General features: G+C 43.2%; 1 protein-coding gene across 12 annotated transcripts in view; it reads left to right on the top strand.

Moving 5' to 3' along the window:
- Window positions 1-24,849, top strand: part of tutl (turtle) — a 76,381-nt gene that overhangs the window by 29,925 nt on the left and 21,607 nt on the right. For 9 of the 12 annotated variants that reach the window (XM_043415219.1, XM_043415217.1, XM_043415226.1 and 6 more), the window contains 5 exons: window positions 4,329-4,368; window positions 19,757-19,906; window positions 20,741-20,926; window positions 21,425-21,816; window positions 23,660-23,793. In XM_043415219.1, the coding sequence (XP_043271154.1) occupies window positions 20,760-20,926; window positions 21,425-21,816; window positions 23,660-23,793 (693 nt within the window). In that variant the 5' untranslated portion in view covers window positions 4,329-4,368; window positions 19,757-19,906; window positions 20,741-20,759. Of the gene's footprint in view, window positions 1-4,328; window positions 4,369-13,410; window positions 14,998-15,274; window positions 15,536-19,756; window positions 19,907-20,740; window positions 20,927-21,424; window positions 21,817-23,659; window positions 23,794-24,849 lie in introns of those variants that run through there. The other 3 variants (XM_043415223.1, XM_043415221.1, XM_043415222.1) reach the window with 3 other exon arrangements.

Below are 24,849 nucleotides of genomic sequence, written 5' to 3'. Positions count from 1 at the left end.
CCGTTTCGCGTTTCCGTTCTTTCTTCGCTTCGATTTTTTTCCCTATCCACAAGCTTTTTCTATTCTTTCATTACTCGAGCGTTCGATTCACTCACAAGGACTCTGTAGAGCCGGATGCGGTGTAATTGATTTCTTCTCCGCAAACATGGCTCTCGGCTCCCTCGCTCGAGCCTCCGCTCCAAACATTAAATAAAAGCGCGTTATCGTTTTACCGTTTACGATCACACGATCAAAGTGAAAATACAAATACACAGGGGTGTATAAATTTGATATTTGTTAAATAATTACCGCGCTCAACCATGAATTAATGATCCGGCCGGCAGGTAGAGCGCAATGGACGTCTCTTTGTTTTACGATTAAATCATCGAAGCTTACCGGGCGTTCGTTCAACTGAATAATCATCATTCAACGTTTGGTCAAACAAATATTTAAGCGAAGTTTGTTTACGTTGATTTGTCCGCGAACTCGGATACCGTTTCTTCGAGTTCTTCGCAAGTATTTTGCCTACGGCCACTCTCTCTTATCTCTTTATATCGCGCATTTGCACACGTAGCTCTTGAGATATTGACGAAAAACTCGAGCGCTATATGATACTCCAGACTTACATCGTCGGTTCAACTTTGTTTGCTGGCGTCAAAGACTCGAAAGCACCGAGTCGCGCTCGCAGCGATCGATGGATCATCGACGCTTTTTTTTATGCTCAGTAGCAATCAACGATCGCAAATTGACAGCCACCGAGCGAGATATTTCTCACGTACGCGTTCGTTTCTACTTTTACTCTTCATTAGTGAATGCATAATATTTCTTAAGATAAATTTGTGCCGGCGGGGCTTGAGTCGGCGTCGTGGCCTCGATTGCTTCGCGTTTGTCCTCGAACGAGGGAAAATAATTTCAGGGCCGTTTTACGAAATGATGGAAAAAAGGACGAGCAGAGGTGAAAAAAATGAGAATACAGGGGCTAATAATTTATGTCAACGACCACCCGCTATAGCGACCCTTGCGAAAAAGCTCTCGTCGTCGTTCTTCCGGTACTCAACTTTAACGCTCGGCTATACTCGTGTGCCCTTATTACTCACTTCCGGTGTAGCGGGCACTCATAATTTGTTGACAAACGACCACGCGCTCTCACCGATCATTTCCGCCCGTGGCACCTGAAATTATCATGCTGAAATGCAGCCAGCACAGTCGGCCAGAGTTTGACAACGCTTTTGAAAACGGAATTTCATTCCCTTTGTTCATTCGGTTGTCCACTTGTGCAGAAACGATTAGCGAATTGTGACAAATTTCGGCGGGGTCGTTCGACTTGAATCCTCAATTCACAGCTCTCAGTTTGACATTCTTTCAATTGTTTACTCTATCGATTAACATGCAAGCACGAAATATCAAATCTCAGCCCAGAATTCACTCGGGTTCTCGAGTGTCTGCCCACCTCCTCCGCTGTGCCCTTAATTTCGCTGCGTAGTTGCCTGAAAATATGATTCGAGCAAGATTTTCGATCGATCACGGAAAATAGTAGAATTTTTTCCCTCCCCCCCTTCGTCAGTCGTCCGATTGATATTAGAGGATTTTTGTCAATAAGCTCGGTGCGGATGCGTCCACGGATTTGTGTTATCACGGGCCTTCCGACACGACGAGTCGACGAATGAAATATCGGCAAGGTATTATTTCGCGAGCGCATGGTGAAACAATGAGGGCTCCTGAACTAGATAGATAAAGCGAGCGAAGAACGATTCCAATACGCGGAGCAGGTGTAAAGGATGATGATGAGTAATCGCGAGGCTGGATCATCCGCACTCGCACACATACATTCAGAGATCCTGTCGAGCCACTACTATCGGGTATTACGATTACGCTGCGCGGCGTTACGATTCGGTGGCCGAGGAGGACAAAGGCGCAAATGCTCTAAGCGTGCGTGCATGATTGAAGGTGAATCTAGCGTCCGTCCATAGTTGATAAATCCTCGGATGCTCGTATTCCCGAGGACACGAGGTGCGACTCGGACCGATGTGCATTCGAACGCAATATCTCATCTCCGTCGTTCATCATTGCTACTCATACGTTCTTTAATATTTGTTTAAATAGAAATTTGGGCTTATTTTGAAAGAACAGACACAAACCAAAAATATCTTATATTTAAGTTGATCCTGAGATCGTAATGAATCAGTAGAATTTTCATTTTCATTTTACAAGACCGAAAAGTGTCTTGAAAACTATTTTTTACTGATGACTTTGAATTTTCGCGCGGAAACGCTAGCCGCCACGCCGTTTCGGTTTGTGACGTCACTGCGTTAGTAAAAAATACGACTGCGAAAGACCAAGTAACAAGATTTGTGAAAATAATGAGTTATAATAGTATGGCATTGGTGTCTTGTGCCTGAATGCAATAATGCAAGTGTAAAAACGCCACAAAAATTGTGGATTCAACGTCCCACCATCAACGTATTTATCATTGGTAGATTTGTACTTTCTGTTTTTACAAAATCGTCTTCCATAATGCGATTTTAATAAAGTAAATGATAAAAGTCTACAAACGTGATAATAACTAGTAAAATTTAAAAATTACGTCCCATATTTTTATGAATAAATATTGACGTTTCTCGTTTACTTTTTACGAACTATCGCAAACATGTATTCTCATATTTTTTCTTACATGCTGTAAAATATCCTATTAATACGTCGTTCTATATTCCATCGTAATTATAATTGTTTACAACCGACTGCTCTCACGTGTTCGTGCGTACTCGTAGCTCTCGCGAACCACCAAGGTACGCGTACAAAAAGAAAATAATGACGCTCCTGCGGAGCCGTGAAAATAAAGGTTCGAAGGAGAGCCGGACGGCGGAGCAGGGTGTGGACCACGAGCTTACACAACTTGAATCCTACCGGCAATCCGAGGGTTTATCGATCGACGAGACGCGGGTATATAAATATCTAAAGTAGCCGGGACTTAGCCAAGTTTGCCAAGTCGGAGCTCCTGTTGAGAGTGAGCACACGGATCAGCGAAGGGGGAAAGGCATAACTCGCGAGATGACGCTGAAGTTTGCAACGTTGGAGTCCAACGAAATGATGTAAAAAAGCTCTCCAATAATTCCAGTAATTCTCCAATTTTGTTTCATACCGAATTTGGAATTCATGGCTTTTCAACTTACACCAAGGATTTCGTGAAATAAAAAATTGGTGAATTACGAATGTCTTTATGGTTAATTCCGTTGTACTCCAACGTTGCAAACTTCAAAGTTGTTAACTCGAGGAAAAGGGAGCGAAAGCACGCGCGTACACCCGCGTGTGCGGGACGGAATTTCTCTGGCAATTTTTGGTGTAGCGTGTAAACGGCTTTGTAGAGGAGGCGCAGCGCGGATAGCTGTTGCAAATAGCATATCGACCGGACCCAAGAAACAAGTTCTATTTTATACAGAATATTCCAAGGCTCCTAGAAAATGGCGCGAGGATTCTCTTGAAAACTCAATTTCCTCGTCGCAACGCCGGACGTTCCTGCAACGATGATCCACCGTTTTTTGGCACCCTCTAAACTTCGGTTTTCTATTTTGACTCGACTAACGACCGGATTCGATTCTTACTACCTTTTTTTCATGACATACGCGAAGGCCGTACACAGCCACGAATAGATTCGAGTCACCAAATGGTAATGCGGGTTCGTACCAAGTCGTGCCAATACGTGAATTTTTGTTTCTATCTTGGCCAGACGTTCGCACGAGCGTTGTCCGTGAATACCGCACCGTTGCACTATTATTGCTTCATTATTCCCACTGAATCGCTACACCCGGTGGAAGACCCAAGCTCGCGAAAATCGCTTACGTGTACCGCAAACCTCTATAGCGAATTTTCATTTCTTTTCATTCTCAATTCCTCCTTGTTGAAGCTCTTCGATAAAAATGAAATTGGAAATTCATGTTTTACTGCATGATCTCTCCGCGGCTCTGGTATTATTCGGGTCAGCTACCATTACGAAAATGAAAATCAAACACTGCACCCGCGCTGGTCAGAGTGGGTAGTCACGAGGGTTGCGCTATTTCGTTGTGAGTAGCATTCGTGCAGATAAGAAAAAACCTGCTACAGCTCCGTTGCCCAGCACTTTGCACAGTTTTGTACTTTTATGAATTTCACGGGTCCGAGCGAAACTTGCCACCCTGGAATAATGTTTAACAAATAAGAGACCTTTCGTCCTCTACTCTTCGGTTTTGAAGTTCATGATTTCTGGTTCTCAATTTGCTTGGGACACCGCTCAATTTTCATCAAACAATTACGATTTTTATACGTATTTTTTATGAATTAAAGTAACAACAAGTTTTTCTTTTTTGTGATTCCAGTGGGAAATGACTTCTTTACGTGGGACAACTTGAGAAAACGGTGAGTTTTATCGCGGTCGTAAACGATAATGTTATCCACCAATTTTTTTCAATTTTTCTCACAAATCCGGAACTGCTCGATAAAAGTTTGGATTTGCAAAATTTCTCGAATATTAAAATGGACAAATGCGCATGTGTGTGTGTGTGCGTGTGGTTGCGGAGTATTTTCTTTCCTACTAAAAATCTGCAAAACAAATTTTCTAGAAATCACGCCGCGTACTCCATTCCTCCGAATGTACGTCGAGTTTGGCGCAAAATGATGAACGTGCGAAATTGGCATGGCGCGAAACTTTTGTTCCCACACATTCATCAGCGACTCCCATTCGCTGGTTAAATTTCAGCGTCTCAACCGCGTGCATCTTTCGTGCATTATCGATCGTCCGAGCGTCTTGCGCTTCAACGTATGCAAACGTTCGATCGAAGCGACGAATCTCTCGAAAAATGCATATCATCTCTGCGGCTCTCTTGACATAATATTGAAAAGCCACTTCGATCGGGAGACCCCGTGTATGCGCGTTTACGAATGCATATTGAGGTTCGAGGGGAGGCGGCTCCCTGATTGGCCGATTATGGGTTCGTTTGGCTCGATCATGCGCTATGTTTTATGCATTCGGTGTGTGTGCGAGACGAGCTTTGCGAATAGCGTAGCGCACGTTGCCTCATCCGACAGGACATAACAAGCGGGGCTCTGCGCTTTTCGATGTATACGTAACCTAATGGAGTTGTGTATAAATATATGCATTTATGGCTAAAGCGACTATGGAGCGCGGAGCCGGATGCCTTCGGTCAACGCGCCATTCCTCCGCAATCTCGACCGTGTATTATGTTCGTTTACTCGAGCTTGCTGGCAAAAATTTGCAACGCGTAAATTCGCGAGAGCCGCGTAGCTGTGCAGCTTAGAATTCGATTCGTGTCCAGTATGAAAAATTGACCAATCGATGCGAGCGGCAAATTAGTTTGGAACGACAAAAACGAGATTAAAAATGAAAGGTCGTGCAGCTTTCCGGCGTCATTGTTTTCGCTAAATTCGTGCGGCGCGCGCGCGCGCGCAATTTTTTCTTTTTCGTGCGTTACACTCCCACCGGCTCGCGCGTTATCTACATCCTGCATAAACGTAGACTATGTACGATCATAGGGGTGGTTTGGGATTTTCATATATGTGGAGAGAAACGGCGGAGGATGAAGAGGAAAGTGGCACCGGAAATTAAACCGAGAAATGGGGGAGCTGGAGAATGATAGTCACGGTACACGAGTGTGTTTGGTGCGGGCAAGTTTTTCTTTCTCGCTGTTACATCCAGCACCGAGCGTATCTCGCTGAGAGGACTTTCCTCGAGCTCTCGCGCATGATAATCTTCACTGCTGCTGCCTACATCACGCGCAGGACTTGATGACTCTCACAATAGAGCGGAGCGACAACGCTTTCCAAGTTGAATCTCTCTCCCTCTTTGAATCAGGACACATTTTTAATGAAATATGTTATTTTATCAGGGGGAAATTGCAATTTCATTTCCGACGCAATAATCTGCTGGGACAGAGCGTCGAGGCCAGGCACACCGAAGCTTTTTTTCATGCAGGAGATATACCCAGCTGTCACCGCTGTCAGCGTGATTCCAGTCATTGAATTCATTCAATGATATGTTCGTGCAGGGTTTCTAGATCAAGCCTCGTGGAGCGGGCAAGCATTGATAGCGGACGTTTAATGTTTTTGGGATATTTAGACGTCGAAAGCGAATGCGGTGCATCTTGAATATCCTTTGATATATATATTCAAAGGGTAACAGATTCGTGTCGTCTGAAAAAATTGTTTCGTCAATCACAGCGAGTCGTGACTACCGTAGAAATGCCCTACGAGGCGAGCAGACCGTCACGTACGCAGGGACTGTTGAGCTTTTACCTAAAATCAGGCGAAATATTGGAGAAACGAGCGCCCAGAGTTCGAGAAGCTTCGGAAATGTGCGGATATCTCGTGAGGAGCGAGTCTCCATTAATCGCTTTGGGACATACGCTTTGTATGCGTACATGGATCGGATTTGAGGAGGAGAGAGAACAAGACGCCCATCTGCTTATCGCACGTGCGGGGTAGCACGCTTAGTTAACTGTGCTGATTCTGCAATGTTGGATCACGTTGAATACCGGCACCGTGCTGGAATGGACTTCCGCAGTTGGCAACCGGCGAGCTCGTAAGTACTCGGCGTAATTTGGAAGGATAATGGATTCGATTGATGGGCGATGCTTACATCGGTATTTGGACGTCGTCGCACCGAGCAACCTTATCGCCTTTGAGGTATTACCACTGTACTACAATTTTTTGTATCGACAAGATTTTATGCGACGAAAAGGAATTTTATTCTTGGCCGCTGTGCTCCAACCAATGAGAAAAAATAAGAAGAATTTCGCTCGCAACTCTGGAAGTACTCACTCAAAGGATCGCATGTTTTTACCCGTCAGAAATTAAATCATATGGCCAACCTTTTTCACTTTTATCGTCCCCCTCGCTCCTGCAAATCAACGAGTTCAAAGGGATTACAAGCTACTCCTTTGCCGCTGCGGCGCGGCATTCTATCCCAAACTTTTTACAACTTTTGCACTCGAATAATAAACGTAGAAATTGCATTTGATTTCTCTATTTCGAATTCGTCGTAATCTTTATACTGTATTGAAAAAGTGACGAGGTTTGACCCGATTTTTTTTCGAATAAATGACGTTGAACCGTGCCGAACGTTCTTGACTCGAACAACATTGAAAAATGTGAAGTAAAGCTACCGAATGGGGGTCAAGAAAAAATGATGAACAGAGAATGTCTGATCGACGAGTAGCGCATCATTGTGCCAAAAGTTGAGCCAGCCTTCGAGACAATATCGCATTGACGAGTTCGCAATTGGAATTATTTTGCGCTCTTTATCTTCTCTTCGGTTGAGCTAATTGATCGACGAGCCCTTTGCAAGCTCCGTTTCTCTGGAATACGAAAATAAATTCTTTCTCGACTCTTGATTCGTTAATCAGGATCAAGAATAGAAATAATTTTATCAAACAATTATACGATCCGTGGGTATAAAGGTTTTGCCAGCGATCCCTCAACCGTCCGCTCTCCATACGAAAATCGATCTTATCACGGCACTAAATTAACCTGTAGACACCGCACTGGTGCAATTTGCACCCACGAAAATTTCAAGTGTCTAAAACTTAAAAAATTCTTTCTCCGATTTGGCCATTTTTCTATAATTAAACTTTATTTTTATTTTTTTTAATGATTGTAATCGATTACCAAAGATTAATTTTTACCCCTAAAAAGTCTCGTTGTAAGATTGATTCGATAAATTCACGGATGAAATAAAAAGTTTCGAAAAGCCCAAGTGCAAATCTGCACAGTGCGGTGAGTGTGTGACCTCAAAGGGACCTACGGGTTAATAAAAAAAAATAATTCAATTATTGGAAATTGGTGGTAACACAACCTCAAAACAATTTTCACATTCCTTCGTTTTCGTCCCTTATTCATCTGTCCCTGTCTCTTTCTCTCTCTCTCTCAAAAAGAAGGACACGAATGAGCGAAGGGTTCCAACAAACATGTATCGTGATAAAATATTATATTTTCTCGGGGGAAACGTAGAGAGCAAGCAAAACTGTAGATAGGGCGCAATTGAAACGGGTATTGTGAAGCCATATGGAGTAGAGGAAACGGAGAAATGCTGCCAGCAGTTTCTACGGTGCCTGTTAAAAAAAAATGGAGAGGAAAAAAAATGGGAAAAAGGTAGAGTACGCTCTTGTCACGGAACTGGAAACGCGTACGCATGGAACTTTGTATATAGCGAAGGGATGTTGCGGACGAACATTTCCCGGTGTATATATATGTACAACCGAGTCTGCACGACTTCACCCGAAGGCTATAAACAGATATTGCGTTCGAGATCACTATGAATGCAACTACGTCTCGAGGAAAACAAAAAGTGAGTGATGAAAAAAATCTTGCTCGATTCTTTTTTCTTCAATTTTGAGAATAGGACAAAAAATACAACGAAGCTTCATCAGATGCAAAAAAAGCAGCTTCAAAAGCGTACAATTGTGAGCGGCAGGGTACGAGGCTGAACTCTCATCGTCGGGAGACGAGTTTAAGGTTGTATTTTGCTGGAAGCTTACAGCAAATTTGAGGCTGAATTCTGTACATAACAAGCTCAAATTCATTTTCAACGCTGCTTCTTTATTCTTCATTCGCTCAATTTGCCATTCGGTACTCGAAAAAACCGTATTTTTTAACCTAAATTACATTACCGCCGTGGCCTTTGATATTTTACTCAAATAATCTAGGATCTCCGCACCGATCGAGCCTCGATGGCTCGGGTTAATTTTACTTTTTACTATCGTTGAAAATCTGTTGAAATGACACACGTTCTTCGACTCAAAAGGGATTTTTCTCCGGAGTTCAGAATTCAAGGAAACTTATCATCGACCGAGCTGCACGAGTCAGGAGAAATCTCGTAAACGGTGATAGCTTTGAGGCTTACCGTTGAAAAATTACGAAATTTTAGTAACCCAGATCTAGGAAGTAGCTCGAAAAGATTTTCACAGTCCTTCAGAATCTGAAACGACGAACGAAGGTCGCGTTAGAATCGAGCGGCATGAGAACGGGTTAGAACTTTTGCAATTTACAGCAGCTTGGAAAATACTTGCGACCTCGGATATGTAAGGACGATCGCGTGATCGTACGTTGAGACGCAGGAGTACCTATTTCGCAGGAATAACCGGAGGAAATAAAATAAGGATCGATAAGAATTGTGACGGTCATAGCTGAACACATTTTTAAAGCTCATAAAACATAATTTTCCATTTAGATTGGACTTCGATTCATAGAACGAGTGACCTCTTAACGAAAAACAAAAAAATCACACTCGCCACGCATGCTTGACAACAATCAATAACATTAGAATATTTAAAAAAAAAACCTCTTCATACGAAGTTTTGAGAAAATAAAATACTAATTCACAGTGATCTTCGCGAGTTTCGAGTCGCTCACTTCGCGAATACACAATTAGCAGTTATCAGCCAAGAACAATGAGAGTCGAAGTTGCTAGGCAACCCGTCACATTCATAAGGACTATCGGAATAAAGTTGCGTCGGTATAAAGTACTCGTTGGCACATTCATGATTTCCAGCACTTTCGAGTACCGATGGTTGAGCCACGATATATTCCACTCAATTCGAAATAACCAATTTCGCTACAGAAAACGTGTATAAAAGGCGAAAGTTTTATCCTGCGAAAGTGTCATGATTGCGATGTTGGGTAACAATTATAAGTAACACATTGCACTCTTTCGAGCGGATGCTCGTGGCTGTCAACGTTTCAATGCACAGATTCCACGAGCGCACTCCCCCTACGATATCTTATTTCATGCCGCGTATGCGATATAACACCCACACACACACACACGTACGTAACCATTCGAGTATAGGTGCATTAAATTGCTTTTCGGAAAATCAATGTCTTAGCGCCCTGCAATCGCTACCCGCCGCCTGTCTTTTCCCGCATTTCAATACGTCGTACCAAGCACCGACTCCCAGGCCCCCACCCCCAAACGCCCCCTCCTTCGACTCAGTTGTACCTTGAATTTACGCAATTGTAAATTCTCCTCTTCATTTTCTTGATATTTGGATAAATATGTGAGAGTTTTCTAACGCTCCTTATCGGATAACACGGGAAAAGAGCTTGGCTGCTCGTATTTATTCTTCCGAATAATCTATAGTGGGAGTGATGAGCGATAACGAGCGTGATTCTGTCGCGTTAAACAAAAAAATATTCCAAAACTTGAATTCTGCTCCGTTAATTCGATGATGAAGAGAGGAGGTGAAGTAGAGAGCGTTTATTTCTATGGGTTTTAGGGGGCGCGATGCCCGCGTTGAGAAATTCACAACCACGGCCTGACTCGAGACCGCCCTCTGGACGTGGACGGCGTAACAAGTGTGGCCGTCTCTCCAACCCGTTTGACGCCCGACAAATCCTCGCTTCTGCACTAAGGTTTTCGCGGATCTTATTCGGTCAAATTCTTCCGTTTCAGCACTCCGTTCGAGAATTTTTAAGACGTTTTCGTCATTCCTCATCGAGCACTCTGCCAATTCGTTCATCGTGCGACATTGCAAATTGTAAAAAATTTCGAAACCTGACGGATCAGCAACAGAACATTTTTATGACGATGGCTGAAAAGTGAGGCATTTTAACGACAATACTTTCCCACTAACAAGTGTGAATTTCAGATATTTTTGAGCAGTCTTTTTTGGCGATTGTCCATCGGTTCGATGAAGCGCTAAAAATGTTCTTCTTCAACTTCCATTCTGTACGACCTCCCTTGAACCATTTCCATTTTCATAACCGAAAGTTAACACCTGGGAAGTCACTTTGCTTGTTTACTATTCCGAAGTCAGCACTTCCCTCCCCCCGCGCCGCGAAATAAAACAAAGTTTCGCGTTCTCCTCGCGCACGCCTCTCCGTATCGCCGACTTTTTTTCTCCCTCTCAGTCTCATCCGTATAGTCATCCGTGTAGAGGACGACGCGCGGAATATCAAAAAAGTTCAAAGTTCGTTTTTCCCATGGCACAGTTATTGACCCGAAAGCGATCTCAGGATCCCCCTCATATTTGTCCTGTTGCATATCATTAAAATTATCGAAAAAAATCATAATCTCGTATTATTACTGTAACATCAACGAACTATTGAGTTCGGCACTGACAATGAGTTTTCATTCAATTAGCTCGACTAACTTCGCCCGGCGAAATGAATTCAGTAGGAGGTGAATTAATGGCGCGCGCGAGAGAGGAAGCCTACAAGAGAAAACGCGGGTTGAGTGGACGGACGGAGAAAACGGCCGAACTAGAAAGGGATCACCGTATCGGTGTATCGCCTGAGGTACGAAATAACGATCCACTTAACCAACATTCCTTTTCAGTGTTGGAAGCCATCGCCTCTGCACACATTCAAAGGACAAGTGGGCTTTGCATACATTTTCCACCTACTTTACTTCCTCCTCGCTTTATGACGTCATCGTTCCCTTCGAATATTTTCCTCTTTTCAGCCTCTATTCGTGCTGGCTATTATGAAAACAAAACGATCCTCCCGTCATCTTCGGCTACTTTCATTCCCATGAATCGCTTGTTAATTGTTGGTAGATAAACGCAAGGATTTTACGAGCACAAAGAAGGAGAGGCTCTCTTCATTTTGCACGGAATCCATCCACGTTCATCAAAATATTGCTGTTTTCGCACGGAATATTATGGGATGGGGAATTGGTGCTGGGCATGTTAAAATTAGTGAATCTCACAAAAAATATAGAATCGAAAACTCTGAGTGGGCCATCATTGTTTTTCGCGACTAATTAATGCTAATCCGAACTGTGAATGACCCAGTGTCCACAGCGAAGAAATGCAATCGAAAAATGTGCGAAAAAATTTGTATTGAATGTGAAATTCACGATTTCCGGGATCAAATTTTTAGTGCACACAGAAAAATGGATCGGCAGTTTTTCTATCATCCCGTGATGTTCAGAAATATGTAAAAAAAAGTGCTCAATGGTGATTCGAAGATTTAATCATAAAAACTGCGAAAATTCGGTAAAAGTTGTAAACCATTGTTCAAAATCTCGTGCACGTTGCTTTGAACTCGCACGGTCTTCGATAATACGATTGTCTGTTGAAAATATAAAGTGTAAACGAGTTTTTGCGCTTCGCGTAAATTTTTGTCCATTGATGATTGAGCGATAAAGAAAAGTCATAACTCTCGGTATTATTTGGGGTGGACAAGAATTTTTTGTGCGTTAGATTGCTCGTAACGTATTTGCAAGCCCACGAAGAGGGTGATTCGAAGGGGACGGAGGGCCGACGGAATGCACGGAGAGAGAAATCATCAATTTCGTGAAAATTACTACAAGCACTAGAATTGAGATAAGAGTTTTTCTATGGGATAGTAGAGGATGCTGTGAAACTGTCATAAACGTTGTGAGAGAACCGGAGTAGCTTTATTCACGAGGAAGAGAAGGAGAAATGTGAAGCAGTCGGGCACAATCTATCGGCCGAGCACAATCCATACACATGTTGTTTTTTCGTCCTTCAACCCTGCCCCGAAGAAAAGCGCTGCTCCGAAACGGAGGGTAAAAAAAAATGAGGATGGAAATGAAAAAAAAATATTTGCCGAGAAGTTTGTTTGAGGGATCGTGGTGAGGGAAATGGCTATTTTCGCTTCATTTTTAGTTTCCGCCCTGCGCGGAATCGGCCTTGAAAAAAGGTATACGTGACCATGCAACGCGGTCGAAAAGCTTTACTGAGAAATTTCGTATCTCACAGAATTCAGATGGAAGCAGGTTATCGATAGATCGTAATGAAGCAGTTCGGGCCAAAAACTTTGACGTTTCACCATTTCCACCTCGTGACGATCGAAATGTACGAATTTTCAATACTATCGAATGTCCACGAAATCGAGAAGAGTTTGCCCGAGTCGCATGATTCGATGAAATTTAAGTAGAACGCACGCTAAACCCCCCGTGAAAAATCTAACTCCGTCCCGATTTGGAGTGAATGGAAAATTCGTGGAATTTTCACCCGCTCTCTGCCACGGTTCTTTCCGCCGTTCATTTTTTTTGTTTTAATTTCAATTTATTTCGTTTTTTTCTTGTTTTTCGCAAGTAAAATGCGTCAGGATAGCTACCGCGGAATGACCCCCCTCCCCGAGTGTTCAGTCTCTGCCCATGAAAGTTGCAGCGCCAGGGCCGTCCGAAGGCGCGCAATCGAGAAGGAGAATGTTGGCTGAACGTTGAGACAAAGCGTCCGGGGTTGAACGGACCGAGTGATACGGACCTGGTCGCTGCCGCCCTTCCGTCCGATCAATAATACTTTGGTGGGGTGGTTGCGACGATGCCGAAAGGGGAGGCGGCGGCAGGCCTGCTAAAGCTGGCAGCAGGCACCCTCGTACTCGGCCGGAGGGCTGAGGGAAGCTTCGCGACTCGGCCGCGTTGAGGTGGGGTAAGGGGCTCTCTGAACGCTCCCGATGCGGAGCACCAGCGGTTCATACTGTCATGGCGCCGCGCACCACCGCCAGGGAAGCGGCCGGAAGGCCTTGATGCTTCGCGAATCACTGTCACGTTGCGCGACTCGTTCCTTCTCTCCGTTATTCTTCCCTTCGCTTATTTTATTCTTCTCTATCTTGTGCACCCGCCAAACGTCATCTACTGACCATCCGAGCTGACGGGCACTCCATTTCATTCGGAATAAAGGGCCCTTCTTTTTCTCTCATGATATTTTTTGCCTCGTTAATCGCGACATGCGTGTTGCTTCCAGTGTCAAAGTGAATAAAAATCATTGAGTGAGTTCTTACAGCGACTAATACTTTTGCGAAATACCTCGGTGCAGTGGCCGCTGGCGCGGTTGTGCAGTTGGACAGTCGAAGGTGCGAAACGAAGTGCGTTCGACACCCGGAGAAGCTCCTCGTACGTGTGACTTTATTTTCAGTCCAGACGAGCAGATATATATTCGAGCTCAACACAACGATCAACAAAAATGGTACATGATCATCCAGCTATCGATGGGACTAGCAATTCGGGCAGCTGATCCGTGCCGCATACGCCCTAACCTTCTTCGTAATTCGTTCGACGAGGAACATTCCGGAACGTTCGCGATTCCCTCGCTCTGAGACGGTTCATCGGACCTGTCAACGTTTTTATCTCAACACGCTGTATTAACCTTCGAATCAAAGCGTCTCTCCCGTGTGGAGGCTCCGTCGTGACAGTTGCCGGTCGATCGAATAATACTCTCGAGCCCGTCACATAATTTTATCGAATTGAATCACCGTGACGTCGACATCGAGTTGATGAACTCCGGCTTCGATCGCTTCACGAGCGGGTAGCGTGGTACGAAACGCTATTGTTGGCTCAAACTCTTTTTGCCAACCGCGACCTAAGCTAAAATATAACCAAAGTCCATCGATGTCGAATAATCGATCAAACCGTATCAAGTGATTCCAGAATATTTCAACTCCGACTACCGAATCGAAACGGGAGTAACACTCAAGAACACCCATTTGGGAGGTCGCCCGAGGTCGAGCCATCGGATAAGGAAATATTGAGACCAGTGGATACAGGAAATTAGTGAAAATAGGTATCCGAGCTGCCCGGGGAAGGCTCAAGGGTCGAGGAATTCAACGTACGGTGCAAAAGAGAGTAACAATGTCCTAGCGAAGGCAGACGTTCCCCTTGTCCAGGCATTCCCCTTGTCCTCTGATCCATCTAACCTCACAACCCCAACGAATCCCAATATCCTCGTCCCCTTTCGACATACGCTTTTGGTATCCCCGGATAACGAGTAAATGCCGTCTTACTCCGCTCAATTGATATCGCATTGATCGTTCCATCGCTTCGTGAATCAGAGTGAAGAAAAGGAAAAATGGTGTTGTCGTTGACGAGTGTGAAACGCGCTGAAATCACTCGAAATTCAAGCGCTTGAGTTACGACATCGTTCCGGTTGAAATCCAAGTTCAGTCTCCTGGTTTTCATCTACAACGCTGCAAAAAACCACACCCTGCGAGTAAACCGACTTTTTATTGCCTCGCGAAGGGAGGCAACCTTGGGAAGTCACGAGATATTTGCGCCCGTAGAGCCAGGTTGGTACAAGCAAATATGTTGACGATTACGCGGTACATGAAACGACACTTTTGTCAGCTCGCAGTGTGTCGAGCCGTTAGATCCCTAGGGCTCTTCTCAGGGACGACCATCGTTTCCGAGGTACGTACGTCATTTGGATAGCGGAATGATGCCCGCGGCATGAAAAAGGGCGGGCGGAGAGAAGCGCGATCGAATGAATCCGCGGTCGTTATGCGATCGGTGCACATGGCCTGGTTCTCATTGGCACGCTGCTCACAGTTTGCGGCTTGGAACACTACGCGTCGTTGCACTGTACAGGGTTAGGTTGGACCGCTCGGTGATACGAGAATCAACCATCCGTCACTTCCCTTCTGCTGACTGTCGCACTGGCCCCCAGTGCGATTCGTTGTGCGTCGCACTCCGCATACTCCCCCGCGCGGCACCCCGATAGCACTTCTTTCCTCGGAAGACTCGGAAATATAGCGACGATAAAAAGCAGCGTTTAACGAGTGCAAAACGCCAAAGATTTTCCGATTAACGCGCTCCATTGAAAACTTGGTAAGCTCTTCCACAGTCAAACCTATTTTGTATAATAAAGACTGTGAATTACGCCGAATATTATTATCTGCGTACACGGAGAAAACGAGACCGAAAATTCTAGAGGAAAGTACTAGGAATATAGAATCCCGGGGACACGTTCTATCCACCACAGAGTAAAAAGACCAATACTCGTACCTTTTATTCGAAAGACTCAAGAATCTTTTTCTCTACGAGCATAGTAAAAAATGTTGTCAGTCACTTCAAATGTTTATATTGTAAAGCATGCTCGGGCAATTCTGAAAAAAAACTATATGAATGGTAAAATGTCACACGTATTCGGTGTATGTTCGTGTATTTATCATAGAATTTACTATGCTGACAGTGAAAATTTGTGATTTACAATAAATTTCCACTTATCGGTAAAAGTGCTAGTCTGACACGATGAACAACACTCGAAAACAAAACGAAATATAGTTCTCGCGTGCATCACTTTTTGCCGTGCACATAAAGCTGTTTAGAATCGAAGGGACGAAAAATGGCAAAATTCAAAAAATTCTGTGCTGTTTGTAATCGGTGGGTAAATACTTTGAAAATTCTTGAAAAATCATATATTCCTCGCCATACAAAACGCATCCGTTTTCTCCGTGTACCAAGCGAGGCGGTAGCGGCTCGACGCCGAATACTAAAAATAAAGCCACCGCGAGCCCGGCTGCGCTCTTAAGTAAGTTGGGTATTCGGGCTCAATACTCAGTGAAATTCGACGAATGCGAAGCCAAAACTGGATTGCTAAGAACTGCTGAATAGCATTCGATGCAACGCGTATCGATCAGGTATTCAACGGTTTCTCCTGACCCCGGTGCAAATATAGTAAAGTTACGTTAGTGCATAGGGCAGGAAAAAGAGAAATTCGATCGGAAGGAGCGGATATAAAATTGGAAAAGGAGTCCCAAAATCCTGGAGAAATTTCGTAGATTGAGCGAAATAAGAAATTGAAAAAAATATAATAGTTTGACAATATACGGGAGGTCAGCCGAACACGCGATATGTACGAGTCATGCGGAGGGAGAGAGGCTCGCTATAATTTATGTATACCCACCGACACGTCCAAAACGTTTCACGATGACGATGTAATCCCTTGAGGATTTAGCGTGAAAGAGGACAACTTTGGCTTTGTGATTAATGTGCCGAGTGAAGGGATTTTAGGTGCGGTCTAAAGCCACAATCAAGCGGATATAGTTGTGCCGAAAATTCGTTTATCCGAAGGGTTGAATGCGAGGAGAGCCTCCTCGTTCTTGCGAATGAATAATGAATTATTATTTCTGCTTAATCGAATGAAGAATATTTTTCTGACAATTATGCGTGGCAATTACAAATACCAACGGTTCGACGAATTAATTCAATTTAATTATTTTATCATAAGAAATTTTTATCATCTCAATTATTAGGTGACGACTGTGAATTTATTAGCAGAACCGTGAGATTCAATGAATTTGGAGAAAATGGAAATTTGGAGAGTGCAAAGAGAGTTAGGGTATGAATAAATGAAAATGAGAAATGTATTTGGTAGGAAAGATGCTCTTGTTTTACTACTGCTTCGATCGACTGCGGAGGAATACATCGGAATTTCACGACTCGTTGAACGAAGCTGCTCGACGCTGAAGACCATTCGCTCTTCTGCAGCCCCTTCGGTTAAATGCTCCTTGGCCTCCCTTGCAGTTCGCGTCCAACCGAATGGTCACAGCTCACTTCAACGGTTATAATGCAACCGTTAAAAGTTATTACATTTATGAATAATCAAAGGTGTTGAAAAAGGTCGGCTTCCTGATGGTAAAACGGCTCACTAAAGAGACATTTTCAAACGAAAGTCTCTCGAGCTTTGATTATATCTTCTTCAAAATGGTCAAATTTTGACATTTGTTTGCCCATAATCGTGTAAGAATGTAAACAACCGCGTGCGAAACTCGCCAAAACCCCTCGTCATTCGACACGTTCTCGAGTATATAACAATTCGCAATTTCAACATTCAACAACGATCGATTCACGCGATTGAACCTTTGGCAAACAGAGTTCATATCGTAAGCCATTATGGCAGCTTATGAGCAATGTCGTCTTGTTGTAAATATGCTCTTCCGTACTACGATAAATATTGCCTCAGCAAACAGCAACCCAACACCTGCTGCCTTCAATCGAACTTCACCCCCGTTCTAACTCGTCGTAGTTATCTTCGCTACACTTGTGAGCAGAAGGAAAGATTGAAGTTTTCTCTGATTTCATACCATTGTTTACATTTCATTCAACCAGTTTCATCGACATGCTACATCGCTCAGATTCGACTCCGATTCGATGGGAGTCGAGAAAAATAAAAAATTAATGAAAAGCTTTAATAAATCTTTTAAGATCATGCCTTACTTGTAATTCAAAAAAGCAGCTGAACTTTTTTTGCTCATTTCACGATCAAAGAAACGATTAAAATTCATTCTCGCAATTGTTAAAATTATGTTTAACTTATTCGTTGAGATTGATCAATTTTTAATATAATGATAGCGGCTAAAATACTTTCGTAGTAAAATCGTCAAGCAAACTGTGACAACAGCCGTTTTCTATTCGTTTGGGCTTTCTCAAAACATTCATATCTAAAAACATTATATTTTCTTATTTTCGTTTTTGGCTCTTTAAAGTTGGGAAGATCCTATTCATTAAATCCAAATCGTCGCACAGGAAGTGTGCCTGCCATACGAGCCCGTGTATAACCCTTCAAAAAATGTGATCCTCGTTAATTGTTTTCTCGATTTTCACTAGATTCGCGTGAACTTTCTTAAAGTTTGATAAATCATTTTAAGCATGAAGTTCGAGGGTATTGAGCGAAGGTCGAAGGGTCACAAGAGATCCGACGTCTACGAAGAAAATGGGCCCTCATGCCTTCGAGAATCCGTTCAATAAACATTTTCATTAGGAACATTGTTAGGAAAACAAAATTTCATTATAGTTATCGGAATTTGAAACTCTTGACGCGGCGCATGTACTCTCGAGTATGGAACGTTTTCCGCTTCACAGAGTTTCGCCACTTTTGGGTGTGCGCTAATCGCTTCAGCGCTCGGAGTTACGTGTTTCTCCTGACATTGGTAATCCTGCAGATTTACGGCTGCGAAACGTCAGTCGCTTATCCTCGTAGAATATATGCACAAACTGCGTTAAAACCCTCCTGACATTCTTCTAGATCTCGAGCGGTAATACGAATTGTACTCGTTCATTGTCGTTTAGAAAATAACAAATATTTGACGATTCAGCTGGAAAAGTTTGACGATCGGTTCACCCTGCGGGATAACTCGCACTCCATTGCATCGACGATGCGGTAGTCGCGGTACACATCGGACGGCGTACCAATTAGCGTTCCGAACGCTCCACTCCTCCCCCGACGCTTTTTTACATGTTCCATCCAACACCCTTCCTCGTGCGTGTGCTTCGTGTTCTGCTGATTAATTTCCAGCACTCGTGAATCAGGGAAGGAAAAGAGTCTCGGGGAAAAGGGAACACGGAGCGAGAAACGGTCCGATATGCAGCGACTATTCCGCTTGTAGTAAATAAATTGATAGGTACGCGTATGATCACCGGTACCGTGATGGGTTACAAGTCGAACAGGAACTCGTCCTCTGGATTATCCATTTTTCCACTATTCAATAGCACCGAAAACATTCAGCGAATTTCTCGAATACCTGCCAATCCAATTCCACATGATGCTCGTACATTTTCACGTGTCGCAACTGTTTCAATGTTTTCATTACATTTTGTATTTTATTATGACGTTAAAAAATGTGAAGATCGATGAATTTTCGTCGTAACGTAAATGCCACGATCCTCGTACTCGAAGAAACCCTCGCAGGAGCCCCTCAACACGCTCCTCTCGGTCGGTAAACCGAAAGAAAGACAATTCCGATAAAACCCTTCATTTCCGTTATGCAGATTCTCGGTCGTACAATCGAGGCGCTCAGATGGGCACGTGCAAAATATGACGTTCGCTCTTAATAATCCTTTCGCACGAATGCAGTCGACCGAGCTCTGTGCGCCTCCCTCCCTTCTTAGGCGCTCGATACCAACCTCGGTCGTTTCAAACTCCTTCGGTCGAAACGCATTTGTTTTCAAAGATTCTCCTGCGCTGCTTTTAGATCGTGTATACAATAGAGATGGCTGTTGGATTATTTCGAAAATCTAATATCCTTTTTCTGCTGGTTTTTGTTGCAGGCCATTTATACGTGGTACTCTCGAAGAACCGTCCGAGCGTCCGACGGCTCGAGAATCACCCGGGGAAACGCGAAAGTAACGAACCTTCGGTGAAAATCAACGTCAGAGGCAGACGAGCCGGACAGCGGTTCTGGCGGCGGAGCGGCAGGGGTGAGTGAGATGTGCCCCACATTTGTTTCGACATTTTTACCGATACACCAACATTCGTTTTCGTGACCTGGATATTTCACAATCAATATTGGGCATATCGAGAGTTGCGGATGAACGCAAGTGGCCTTGCGTTGAAATAATCAAAGTTTATAAATTATTTATTAAAATCGTTCTAACGGAATTCAAAGTGCATTTCAACGGCTAGTCGGCATAGAGGTTTCTGCAATCGACTCATTCTTTTCGCTCACCTTTTTCATTTTTTATATATTTATAATATGTTTTTTTTTAATAGCGATCAAATAAGTCGAATAGTTTCTCTGTAAAACAGAGCTTTTATTTTTCCTTACACTTAATTAAGTCTAATATTTCCAGCTTAATGGTCTAAATTTATCCTGATTCTTACCTGTAAAACAAAGAAACAATATTCAATGTTATTATTCACACTGTTTCCTTCTTTTACTTCTAAAATTCTGCTTTTCGACAAATTTTCTACGACGCTGAAGTTTCCAACGTTGGAGTCCAACGAAATGAACGAAAAAAACGTTTGTAATTCACCAATTTTTTATTTCACGAATCGTTGGTGCAGCTTGAAAAACTACGAATCGGAAATTTGGCAGGGAACAAAATAGGAGAATTACTGGAATTATTGGAGAGTTTTTTTCGATCATTTCGTTGGACTCCAACGTTGGAAACTTCAGAGTCATAATTTTCTCTCCACGTGTCTCTGCCTATTTCTTCTCCTGTGTTAAGTCATGTGTTTATTTTACCTAGCCGCACTTTGTGTGGGAATTCTGAATTTGACTAAGGGCCTCTACCTTACATATTTATTTTCAGGTACTATGGGAGCGGCGGTATGGGGGGTGGAGGAAGGCTACGAGCCACGGACCTCCGGCGGCGAACCCCGTTCCCTTGTAACGATGATGATCCACGAACGCGTACTCGTCGAACGTCCGATGATAATTATATAATTTGTCGGAATGATTACAAGGAGGCTTGCGTCTCTAGCGATCATGTTGCCAGGTAAGATTTTCTCAACTAATCTGAATGAAATGCTGCCGATGGGATCCCTTTTTTATCATAAATTTTCCCATTTTTCCATTGACTAATACGGCGTTGAAGTTCGCAACGTTGGAGTCCAACGAAACTAAGGAAAAAAACATTTGCAATTCTCCAGTTTTTGATTTCACGAAATCGTTGGTGTAAGTTGAAAAACTATGTGAATTGTAAATTCGGTAAAATTGGAGGAATTACTGGAATTATTGCAGAGTTTTTTTTAGATCGTTTCGTTGGACTCCAAAGTTGCAGACTTCAGCGTCATAGACAAATCCTCAAATCGCTGTTGAATCAGGTTTTTGTACCACTGGATAATGCACGCTTTTTGAATCAGTCGTGACTCCGCCCATTTTTTATTACCCGACGTTATTGATATTTTTCTCACATACTGAAAATCGAATCAGCTTGCGATCATTTCAAACATTACAAACTTTTCACACTGCAATGTTTAATATTTCTTTCAAGTCGATTGGAACCTGAGCGGGGATTCACTTCGGGTCAACCGACCTGCGTCGGAAATATCGCGAGTGCAAAACGTAGTCGGAGGAACGATGAGGACATACGCGAAAAAGGATTTAGCGAGGGAAGCCTGAGGCGGAGCAAGAGGGAACATTGGCGCGATGGTGATGGCGGCGGTGGCGACAACGACGACGACGACGAGTCGGCAACAGTCGGGAAAACAACGGAAAATTTTTATAGACGAGTAGTACAAGTGGGAAATGAAGACCATCGGCCGGACGACGAGGAGAACGAAAGGAGGCGCAGATTCCGGTGGTACTGGAAAAGTCTTGAGCGAATTGTCAATATGCTGGCCTCCAGGACTTTGCTGCTCGGGATCGTTCTTCTCGTCACACCAGGTTTGTTTTCCCATGCAAATTTATCACCGAATAATCCTATCAAATAATAAACAACTCGGTGTAAAGACGTTGATGCGAGGAAAATTCCGAATCATCGTAGCTTCGCTGGAATCTCAAGATTTTTTGAGCGGGTCATTGAGTCATTTTGAGATATTTTTGTTTATTTTGTATTTCGAACATTGAATAACGCTTTTCGACGCCCCCTTTGTTCATTGTATCGCGATTAGTCCGTTCCTCGTGAGAAGTCGGGACAAATTCAAACTTGTGCGAATACCTTGAAAGAAATTCACTCAGGATAAACACGTTGAAGACATTTCCGTCTTATCACGATGTTTCTGGCGTGAAGAATTCGTAGGGTGTGGAAACTGAACGGAGAACAGAGAGTCGAGACAAGAAGAGAGTTGAGGGGGATGGGCGGTGGCAGCGGAAAACGGGGTAAAATTAGTTCTCAAAGAAGCGTCTCGCTTCCTCGTTATATTTCCCGAATGTTATGTCTTCGAGGATTCTTCGAGTAAGCCTGTTTCTTCGGTGCCAGCCACGCGTTCATTCATAGAAACTTCAAACTTGGCCAACACAATGCGCCATTTAGGGACGAGCATTTCACAGTCTCAACTTTTACCTTCGCTATTTCGTTTATGCAAATCGCGTCCCAGCAACCGGTCGGTGCGGTGTCACAATGAAAAATTTAAAACGGAGCAGCCGGAGCGTGGAGCGTAAGATTTTCAGTGAGTGGGGACGAAAGGAGGTTTAATAATTTTCGGTCAACCGACGCGAGTGAATAATGAATTTTTATTTTTTTTTTTTTTTTTTACTTGAATCTATTCGCGTGATTCTATCAATAAAAATAAACACCGTAACGAGGAATTAAATCAGTAAATAGGATTTTAAATGATCCGAATACAACGGTAGTTCCTAAGCGCGAACGGCCAGGGGTGGCGGAAAAAACTCTACGAAGACGTGAAAAGTAGTAGTAGCGTTGAAAAGTATTGTGATTGGTAGCTGTTTTTATCATTTCCGGAGGGCCATCATGCGGAAATGGGTCCGCTATTGAGAAGCTAGACGGTTATTGAGAGCGATGAAGCAGTGTGACTATAGTAGGCTGCTTCCTCCTCAACGAATGGGAGCACCGCGACCGGCCTCATCGTCCACGATCAAAGGGACACTGGAGAGAAAATCACTCCCCCTTTACACGATCGCTCCTTTGTTCTATAATACGCTGTTCTCGGCTTTCCTTTCCGGGCTTTTCTCGTCAGTCCATGCATTTTATACCAAGTTCGAATCTTTTCTCGTTTCATCGTTCACGTCGAGTACAACAAACGGGAAACTTCCATTCGATGTAAAGACTCTAAAAGTTGCAGGCGTAATAGTTGCGATCGCGGACCGGTATTTCGCTTTATGTGCGCATATACTTTCCTCGTGGGGCGTAATGAAAAATGAGGAATTCGATAGGACGATTCCTCTTCGAACTGGTTCCAGCGGTTTGTCGTTTTACCAGCCATCATTCGCGGGGTTTAAAAATTCTTGCGAGATAGAAAAAAGTTATTAGTTCTTGATTTTGCGTGCATGTGTTCAATGTGGATTCACTTTGGTTGTCCATTTTTTTAAAATAATTTTTCCCACTGCAGTGAACAACGAGCGTTCGAAGAATATTTCGCAATTTTTTTTTCATAAAATTATTGTCTTTAAGGAATGAAAGCAAAGCCAAACCGAAATTACTTCTCGCCCCATAAACTACCGAGAAACTCCGATAGTCTCGGACAAGTCGCTCCTTTTTTTCTCACTCATGAAATAATATCGATTGAAAGGTGCACGTTTATCTCATTCTTGAATTTTTTTTACGCAGGTCTCTGTCATCAGGACGCGGTGCATATAACAGCGATCTTGGGGGAGAGCGTGGTCTTCAATTGTCACGTTGAGTTTCCCGGTGAGCACCCAGTGCCCTACGTTCTCCAATGGGAGAAGAAGGTAGGCGAGATGGTACGATATCGGACGACACCCTCTCTGCTCTCTATCCGTGAGTTATATAAGCGGTTCCGCTCAATGTGTGCACGTAAATGGTACCAGCCGGCTAAAGAATCAACAGGCTCATCGCTCAACCACCATCGACCGATATCTCTACCTTTTTCTTTATTTTCGAATCCATTGTACGACTTCGTTCGATTCATTTCCCGATTTACCGATCGATGCACACGAGTCCAGCTAGCAATTTTTTATGTGCTTTACCATATTCTTTGCTCGATAAAAAATTTCCAAAATGAACGAAAATTCCTTTTCAATCTTCATGAATTTATACTCGGCTCTACGCCGGAGTCATTCTTTTCCCAGTAGCTTAATAATGTAGTGCAGTCGCCAAGTCGTCAAGTCAATCTATAACTCACGATATTTTTATATCGAGTGTGATTCAAAATATCTTCGAGATAAGAGAATCAGTGGCCGGATGATTGAAAATAAAGCGTTTTCGCAGTGTGCAAAATGGTATTTCAAAGCTTTTATTTCAATTTTTTTATTGCATCAGCAACTAATGATTAGTCTTGAAAACAAAATTATACATAAAATCGCGATTCAATGGATCAGCGATAAAAGTAGCGGCAGCGTCAACAGGGACAACAGCTGGTACCAAATACACGAGTGCCCGAGCGAAACCTTATGATAAATACATGTTAACGTTGTTGGAACGTTGCAACTACACTCATTGTCTTAGAGCTCGGCGAGTTTATTTGCCTTTATTATTTCGATAAGTTTCCATTGAGCTTACGTGCCTGTGTCAATATCATTGGCATCATCATAATCGTCATCGTATTTATTATAATTATCATTAAAATTATCTCATCACATCGATGATGGTGATGATGATTGTACGTGATATTCATTTACCGGCCAACGAGACGCGCCATGTTCGCTAAAACAGGCCTGCGAACATAATATTCACTTTAAATCGTACAGTTAATGTATATTTCGTTATGAAAAGGAGTAGATGAATTTTTAGAATTTTGTAAAAGTGTTAGCGAAAGTGAGTAAAAAATTAGCCAAATT

The sequence above is a fragment of the Venturia canescens genome, chromosome 3 (assembly GCF_019457755.1).
Source record: "Venturia canescens isolate UGA chromosome 3, ASM1945775v1, whole genome shotgun sequence".
NCBI classification, from domain to species: domain Eukaryota; kingdom Metazoa; phylum Arthropoda; class Insecta; order Hymenoptera; family Ichneumonidae; genus Venturia; species Venturia canescens.
This window is presented reverse-complemented; position numbering and strand designations above follow the sequence as displayed.